The 9,669-nt window shown below is 35.7% G+C and overlaps 1 protein-coding gene across 1 annotated transcript; it reads left to right on the top strand.

The window, feature by feature from the left end:
• The first annotated feature begins 2,794 nt into the window (after positions 1 to 2,794).
• Positions 2,795 to 4,301, top strand: LOC144554425 (uncharacterized). The gene is made up of 2 exons (XM_078302745.1): positions 2,795 to 3,009; positions 3,825 to 4,301. The coding sequence occupies exons 1-2, from the start codon at positions 2,956 to 2,958 to the stop codon at positions 4,299 to 4,301; spliced, it is 531 nt and encodes a 176-aa protein (XP_078158871.1). The 5' UTR covers positions 2,795 to 2,955.
• The last annotated feature ends 5,368 nt before the right edge of the window (positions 4,302 to 9,669 follow it).

The following is a 9,669-nucleotide window of genomic DNA, read 5'->3' as shown; positions in this document are numbered from 1 at the left end:
CAGCAGACAGAACTACCGGTTAACTACCTGGGCATGCCATTGACTGTCACGGCACCTGAAAAGCATCACTATCTGCCTCTCATTGAGAAATTAGAAAAAAGATTGCAAGGCTGGAAGCAAAAACTGATTTCTCGAGGGGGGAGATTGCAACTTGTCAGATCAGTCCTCTCATCAATCCCTATATACTACATGACTTGTTTTGTGCTGCCAGTTTGGGTAATTGCAAGGATAGATAAAATCAGGCGGCACTTTTTATGGGGAAAGAATGATTCGGCTAATGGAATTTCACTAATAAATTGGGATTTAGCATGCACTCCAAGAGAGTGGGGAGGGCTCGGATTGCCAAATTTGACTGCCAGGAATAAGGCGTTGGTATTGAGGTGGTGGTGGCGACTTCATGCGAATCCGGAATCGTTATGGACAGAGACAATCCAAGCGATCAAAGGAAAGGTAACGCAGCCGGGCCCTAAGATTTTCATACTGGCGGGATCATTTTTTTGGAGACAATTGCAAGGACTACAACCACTGTTTCAATTGTCGTCACAATGGAAGATTGGGAATGGGTTTACAATCTCCTTTTGGTTTGACCGTTGGGGTCAGACAGTGGTTTATACGGGTCAGAATCCCAGACCAAGGCGCCAGAAACTGTCACTACGGGAAGCGGTGCCTATAATTGAGGAACTGGATCAGCAACTTGTCCAACAGGTAACTGAAATAACCTTCTCGCAAGAGCTGGATGTACTGGTATGGCGCTGGGAGGCAACAGGGATGTATAGTGCGGCATCGCTATATAGGATCTTCACGAGCGGTGGAAAGATCAAATTTGGAGGAAGGAAGTTATGGAAATACAGAGCACCTGAAACGGTTAAGATCTTTGTATTCCTAATGCTTCGTCAACGTATTCTGACACATGATATGTTGTCGAGAAGGAATATACCATCCACCATGCATTGTGTAATGTGCCAATCATGCCCGATGGAGACAGCCCTACATTTGCTGTTTACATGCTCCTATGCGATGAGGGTTTGGAGAAGGCTGAGTTCATTAATAGGTTACAACATACTGGTAATGGGGCATGATATTGAGACAATTTGGCTTCGATCAATAAAAGGACGCCCAAATAGACCAGGTTCCTGGGTGGCAAAAGGACCATCTCTGTTGATGTGTGCGTGCTGGTTTATATGGAAGCAAAGATGTGACCACATATTCAGAGGGCAGAATATGCAACCAGAATTGCTGGCAGGGGTAATTCTGCAAGAGGCGAAGCTGTGGTTTGAAAATTGTTAGTGCATTCTACAGAGGTAGGCTAGAGAACACGGTTGTGAGGAGCATGTGTAAATGTTGTAAAAGTTGTAACACCTAGACAGCCACTGTCTAGTTTTCCAAAAAAAAAACATATGTACATATATAGAGCCAAGGGTGACTAATCGTTTCCCTAGAAGACAGGTGAAGGCAGTGCGTGGGCTTATTGGGGAATAATTTTATAAAAGAAGTATATATGTTGATAAAGTAGGTTCAAGCATCTCATGTCTTTTGTACATGTTTCATTTGTGACTCATATTGTTAAATTTAGTTTTAAAGTTCAAACAGTCAATTTGAATCATTCAATGTGATCTTCATATTAAATGTGTTTGGAGATCAAATTTTGTATTTTAAGAAACTTTTTAATATTTATTTAGATAAGTACAAAATCATAATTTTTGGATAATTCAGTCTTCTGAATAAATTATTAATTTTGTGTCTGAAAAATTAGTAAAAGGAAATCATATATAAAATATAAAAAGTAAAGATTTAGAGGCCGAAGCCCGAGAAAAGAATATAAGAAGAAAGAAAAATAATAAGAGGGGTCGGCCCAATGAAGAAAAGAAATTGGCCCGGAAGATTTAAAGTGAAAGAAAGAATAACAAGCCCAAAAGATTGAAATTTCATTCGTGCAAAGTGAAGATCGATTTGTCAATAAATAATTAGATCCGAGATTCTTTAAATTACAGGTAAGTTAGAATTAATCGAAATCTACATTTTTTAGATTGAGGAGAGTGTTAAAATAAAAATAAATAAAAATATTGATCTCAGAGCACTCCTCACAAATTAAGTGTGTTAAATATTTGTCTCTCTCCATATATATCACTAGAAATAGAAATGAATCAAACGGCCGGTAACTTGGTACACGGATACCAAGGCACTCAAACATAACAATATAGGCAAACGGCTAATTAAATAGTAAAATATACAAATATGAGTCAAGGATCTGTAAACAAAAAAAAAATCTAAATTCTAAATTACTTCCCTAATTAGCAAAGCTGACGTCTGGACCACCATTGGACCTAAAAATTGGTCATGATGCATAGTTGTTTCTTCTAAAAACAAATATTCCCTAACCTTAAGGACTACATCAAAAGGGGTCTATATTCATTATGAATTTGCAAAACAATCCCTGTAAATAACAAAAAGACATCTTCTAATTCAAAGCAGTTACGGGTGTACAAAAAAATCCGAGATCCACCCGATCCGTCAAACCCGTCCGACCCGACCCGTTTTTTACCGGATTGAGATTTAATTGGATCGGGTACGGGTTAAATTTTGGACAAACCCGTTACTCTAGGTCGGGTCACGGGTTTGCTCTTACTAACCCGTTTATACCCCGACCTGACCCAGAGTCCTTATTTCCTTCCGAAGCGACCCGGCCTCAATTAAATCCCGCATTAAATCTCCATTAAATCCCGCAATCCTTATCTCCTTCCTTCTCTCCACAGGCGGCCTCGATCTCATTCACTCTCGACGCCTCGATCTCCTTTCTGCGGCGCGCTCTCTCTCTCCCACGACGCCTGGGAAAATGGTTCCTTTCCGTCTTCAATATGCCTCAAATCCGAGACTGACGACCACAATCCTCCACTCAAAATACTCAGCCATCTCTACCTTTCGATTGCAAATCCGTCTTCAATCATTTCAATTTTAATGGCGACCTCAGAGAGACCAGTACCACCACGAAATACTCAGGCTCAGCCAAAGGTACTTTTTTTGTTGGTCTTTCTTGCGAGGTTATCATTCTGATTTCTGAGAATCTCTTCGTTACCTTCCGTTGAGGACTGATACCATTTGAAATGTGCAAAAAAGATTTTCACTAAAGCCATGCTAAATGATTAAAGCCAATGACAAGTTCTCAGTCAATGAGCATCGATCAACTTTCCCAGCTTTATATTTTGTTGTATTTTTCGTTTGCTCTTTTCTTTTATTAGTTGTTCTTTTTGTACGCCATGCCCAACCCGAACAAAAGGACTGTTCAAAAAGTAAGAAAAAGGAAATACAATACAAATTCAAGCTGCTTTTGGGCATGTTATAGAAGCGGTACCGTATTTTATTAGGCTAAATAATCATTCGGGCATTAGCATTTCAAAAAGTAACTTTCTAGATGGATAATTAGCTCTATACCTTAGGGTTGGCGTTGTTAATTAATCAAATCATTTGAGTAACTTTCTTGAAAGCCACCGTATCTAATGTAATCAATTCATACCTGGTGCGATGTATCCACAAGATCCAGCAATCACTGACATGTACTGGTACGACTACACTGGTACCACTGTATCAGTATATGTACTGGTACGACTACACTGGTACCACTGTACCAGTATCTTATTATTGCTTTTTTTGTTTTCTTTTTATCATTATGTAGTGTTTTTATTAAACCGACATCATGTTCTTTGGTACTAATGACATGGATTTCATTGTAGTTAACATACAGTTTAGATATGAGACCAAAATATTTATCATTGACTCTCATTTACTAGTTTCTACCTTTTAACTTGGATTATATTTTGCTTTAATAGGTTCATGGAACAATTGCTGAGAATCAGAAAAATCATGAGCCCCAACTTCCAGAGAACATTGCAAGTAATCCAACTAAAAGACAGTGCAAAACTTCAAGGAGGGACTCTGACATTTGGAATTATTTCAAGCACAATGAAGACAAGATGAACCCCAGGGCTTCTTGTGTCTATTGTGAGAAGTCTTATGCCGCTGATAGGAGTCGTCATGGCACAAAATCCTTGTGGAACCATCTGATGTATCTTTGTCCTAACTCACCTTGTCGAGAGGAAGATCCAAAACAAAAGAAGCTTTCGTTGGAGCCTCAAGATGGCCAAGTAAGTGCAAAGCTCAAAGCTGTAACTTTTAGTGTAGATGATTGTAGAAAGGCTCTTGCAAAAATGGTTATGGTGGATGAGATGGCCTTTAGGGTGGTAGAGGGAGAGGGTTTTAAAATTTTTGTAAAAACTGTCCAACCAATGTTCAAAGTACCTTCTTGAGTTACTGTCAGTAGGGACTGTTTTAAGCTTTTTGAGGAAGAAAAGGTAAAACTGAAGAAATTCCTAAAGAACCAGCGTGTGTGCTTAACAACAGATACTTGGACTTCGATTCAAAACATGAATTATATGTGTCTAACAGCACATTGGATTGATCATGATTGGAAATTGAACCAAAGAAAACTCAACTTTTGTGTAGTTCCAGATCATAAAGGGGATACAATTGGGCAAACCATTGAGGATTGTTTGATTGAATGGGGTATTAGTGGTGTATTTACTTTGACAGTAGACAATGCATCCTCTAACAATGGTGCAATTAATTATTTGAAACGAAAAACTAGAGATTGGAGAGGTACTGTTCTGGATCACAAGTACCTACACTTGCGCTGTTGTGCTCATATTGTTAATCTCATTGTGAGGGAGGGTCTGGATGAGCACTTTGATTCAGTCCAAAGTATTAGGAAGACAGTTAAGTATGTTAAGTCATCTCCTAAAAGATTAGCCGCATTTAGGGATTGTGTTGAAAAGGAGAAGATAAAGAGTAAAGGTTTGTTGTGTCTTGATGTGGAAACTAGGTGGAATTCAACTTACTTGATGTTAGAGTGTGCAGAGAAATTTGAGAAGGCATTTGAGAGGCTTGGTGATATAGATAGGGACTATCGATCATACTTCGGTGCAGATGAAGAGATTGAGAATAAAGATGATAGAAACAACAACAAGGGCAAAGGAAAAGGTAAAATTGTTTCACCACCAGTAGAAGAAGATTGGGTCAAAGCTAGATGCTTTGTCAAGTTTTTGAAATTATTCTATAGAGTTACAATCCGTCTTTCTGGGTCTTCTTATGTCACATCTAACTGTTTTTTTCATGAACTTGTGTCAATTCAAACATGTTTAACCCAAATGAGCAAGGGTTGTGATCATGAGTTAAAATTTGTGGCAGAGGGTATGAAAGTAAAATTGGAGAAGTATTGGGAAAATCCCGACAATCTTAACCTATTGCTTTACATAGCTGTTGTTTTAGATGCCCGGTATAAACTGAAATATGTGAAGTTTTGCTTGGAGCAGATATACCCAACTGATATGGCAAATGATCTAATTAGAAATGTGGAGCATACAATGGAGAGCTTATACACATATTATCTTCAACACCATGGTGAAATGAACTCTAGTGCTGATGGAGGTGCAGCATTGAAAGTGTAAGAAATGTTCTACAGGCCAAATAATATGGGCTGAATTAATATATTGAGTCTTATTGGGCTAGGCCCAAATTCTTGATCTGATCTGATCTGATCTCAGATCAGATTACGTTTTCTGAAGAGATGCATCCAGATGGTGCAACTGAATGGATGCATAAGTATTATAAATATACATGCAGCAGTTCGTTTTTGGTTGTTCCAGAAATTCTGTTCCACATATCAGAAACCGTAAGAGAGAAAGAAAGAGAAAAAGACGGGGCTTTCAGATCGATACTAGCATATCGACTGATTGTTGATTTTGGCTTTGTTCGTGTGGATACTGGTAGAGACGTGATTGCCATAATACATTGAAAGGTGTGGCTAGTAGTTCAAATGAGGGGCTTGGTTCTATGGATGTAGATGATGACTATTCAAAGTTTGTGAAGTCTCAGTTTAAACGTCATTTAATGGAAGAAGATTGTGTTGAAAGCAAGTCAGAAGTTGCAAAATATTTGGCTGAAGCATGCGACAACGGAGATGACAACTCCTTTGATATACTAGCATGGTGGAAGGTCAATGCCTTGAGGTATCCAATTCTTTCTCTGATGGCCAAGGATGTGTTAGCAATGTCGGTTTCAACAGTCCCATCTGAATCCGCCTTTAGTACAGGTGGGCGGATCCTTGACCCCTTCAGAAGCTCTCTTTCTCCAAAAACTGTAGAGGCACTGGTGTGTGGTCAGAATTGGCTGCGGTCCATTATGATCCTCGTGAGGAGATGGAAGATGTAGAGAAATATGATATAACAACAAATGGTAAGTACTTTATATTTTTATTGTGATGGAATTAAATTGTGTTTTAATCTTGCTGGACATACAATTTTACATTCATAATTTTTTTTCAGAACATGCAGCACCAAAGTCATCTAATGCTGGAGTTACAATTCAAGGCTAAAGGTAATTATTTGATATTCAAGTTTTTTATGTACAATAGAACTGGTACATCTATTTCTAGAATTTATACTTCTAGTTTTTATACTTCTGGTTTTTATACTTCTGGTAATTATTTGCTCTTTGATCTGAATGATTGTTTGCATCATACTACTAGTCCTAGAGTTTATACTTCTGGTTTTCACTTGATCTGAAATTAGTTTTCCTTAATTTATTTATTTTTATGTAAAATGTCTCGTTCAATTCTGGTGCAAAAACCAGAAGTATGATGCATGTTCTAAACTGATTTTTATGCTACCTTGGTATAGAGACAATCTCTGATGAACAGGTTAAAGCTTAAGGCATATGGGTGCTGAACTGCTGAGTGCTGATTTTGAAGTTTACAATGGGGTTTTATATATACTTTAGTTGTCAGTTTGGATTTTTTTCAATTTGGTATGATTTGCTCTTTTGAATCAGGATTGCTATGTTGTTTTGCTTTGTATTAGGTTTGCTGCACTGGTGTTTTTTTTTTTTTTTAGGGTATGTTGCTTAATACCTAGGTTAATATTAGACAAGTCAGTAAGTCACTGAATTGTGGAGCCCACTATAAGTTTCTCCTGGATATATTTTTGCCTTTCTGTTTCTTTGAATTTTTTTTAACGCTATGCATTCAAGTGCAACGTTGCTATTGGTCCATACACAGATGAACATAAAAAAGTATAGCTACTATAGAATAAGGGCTATTTGACAATACCAGAAATTCTGCTTGAATTAATAACCCGTCTAACCCGCATAACCCGTAATAACCCGTATATAAAAAAATAGATGGGTTGGGTTGGGTTATGGGTGGGTCAAGTAATTTTTTTTTTTAACCCGGTGTAATCGGATTGGGTTCAAATTTTAATAAAATATCATTGACCCGCCCGTTGTACACCCCTAAAAGCAGTACAAAGCTAACAAAGCTAACACTACTTTCATCATAAATGATCCATAATTGCTAGATCAAAGAAAAACACAACAAACTTCATATATCTCCATTTTCCATTCTATTATTAAGCACGTTGGGTGTCCGATCCACCAACGGCTATGATTGAAAGATGAAGCTTTGGATTTGATCTCAGCCCTCCAATTACATAATTTGTTTTTTTTTTTATTAAATACATCTGTTTTATATATAGACGTCTAAATTTAGTTAAAAACATACTCACCACATGTGCTGCCATATGATACATTACAATTAAAATTGAATAGATTCTGAAATTTAGCTATATTTATATGTTTTTTTTATTTCTTTGTTTTCATATTTCTCCTTTTCAATTGAGAAGATTCCACCTTCCATTTTCTTATTTCTTTGTTTCTTTACTTCTTTTTCATTTCTATACGGATCACAATGGAAATGATTCTTTTTATTTCCTTATTTCTCTTTCTAATTTGTTTCTATATTATTGTCAGCAATTTAGAATATGTTTCCAACATAGAAGATATCAATATGTGTGTGTGTGTGTGTATATTCTAAATTGGAAACAAAGAAGAAGAAGAAGAAGAATCTATATTGGAACGTGTGTGTGAATATGTATTTCTCTTATAATATGTGTGTATGTATATATATCCTATACATACGCATGATAACACTTTTTATTTATATTCTTTGATATCATATTATATGTCGATATTGAATTGTTGTACGATATTTGATATTAGATTCGAATCGAGCTATTATTTGATATCATTGGTACTTAAAACTAAAGAATCATAACATCATCAAATTGTTATCAGAGATCACGATTAAAATTAATTAAAAATACAGAATCATATAAATTTTCTATTAATATGTGTCTTAATTTTTGGATAATTATTATTTTCATTGATATTTTTTTTTGTTATAATATATCCCCGTTGCAACGCACGAATATGATACTAGTAATATATAATACAAAAATCTGCAGAGAAGGAAATATGCTATTATGTTTTTCACTTTAATATTCCTGAAAGACGGTATGGTACCAACTTTGCCTCTTATTTCAGCCACTATGGATGGGAAGCTTCTCACCAAATCTATATATTCGTCGTTTAATGTCCAACAAAGTAATAGTCCTTGCTCTGCAATGAAATCTAGCAAGCATTTTTGAACCGAGGAGAGTTGTGTTTCAGAGCCAAAGCCAAAGTGGCCGTAACCATGTGAAATGAAATGTTTGCACATAGCTAATCCTCACATAATGTCTTCAACCCTTCAATTGCATATCTATCAGCAACTATATGTACATCAATCCGAACTGTTCAAGTTGATATCCATATTAAATTGTGCTTGGAGACCAAATTTTACTATTTTTAAATTTGTTTTTTAAATCATTATTTTTTATGATCTAGAATTTTCTAAAAAACAATGATTTTGCATATCTTTCATTGGTTCCTAATTCTACGTAGCTAATAACCCACAGACAGGGGAGAGGCAGCGCGCTGGGCTGGATGGAGTTAATTTTATAATTTTTTTAAGTATATGATATTTCAGAGAAATAATTTACTAAATATTTTCTGCAGTGAACAAGTAATTAACAATGGGTCAATTATATCAATTTTTTTTTTTTCAAAGTCATAGGATACTTCAAACTTTCAAATAATTGCACAAGTTGAGTTCGATCAATATATATACAATCCCAACTTGAGAAAGACTGTTATGCATAAAAATAGGTACATGATGAAAGATACATTTTCTGGATACAATTAGTATAGATAATGTAAATTTTGCATGTATAACCCTGTTTCATTCTCCCTCCGAAAGTTCCCAAATATTGCAAATAAGATAAGAGCTCTGTTTTATTTTTAGTATTGTTTGTTTTACTGCTCTCCAGCTTTCAAATATATTTAGAAATTGAATTCTACCTATGAGAAATACATTAATAAAGACTATTACTCAATTCAATCACTAAATTTAATAATAACATTTAGAATAAAGTTCACATGCTTATGGAATATAAAAGCATATATATTACAAGGAAAAATTTCTGGTGTAGGCAAAATTCTATAATGTTCTGAAGCTTAAGTATATGTTTATATATATATATATATATATTTTTTTTTTGTAAAAAAAACATATATAGAACAGTTTTAAAAAAAAAATGGGTCAAGGCTCGAGGCTCGGCAAGTTTCCACCCGACTTCACTTGGCTCCGCCTCTGTACATGGCTACATGCCGTAATTGTGTTTGAAGTGGAATTTTTAATTAGGGATTAATTTAATTCTATATATTCAAATGATCTAGAATTTTGCA

This window comes from Carex rostrata, chromosome 5, assembly GCF_964058835.1.
Source record: "Carex rostrata chromosome 5, lpCarRost1.2, whole genome shotgun sequence".
NCBI lineage: Eukaryota > Viridiplantae > Streptophyta > Magnoliopsida > Poales > Cyperaceae > Carex > Carex rostrata.
The sequence above is the reverse complement of the archived record's forward strand: the minus strand, read 5'-3'. Positions and strand labels throughout refer to the sequence as shown.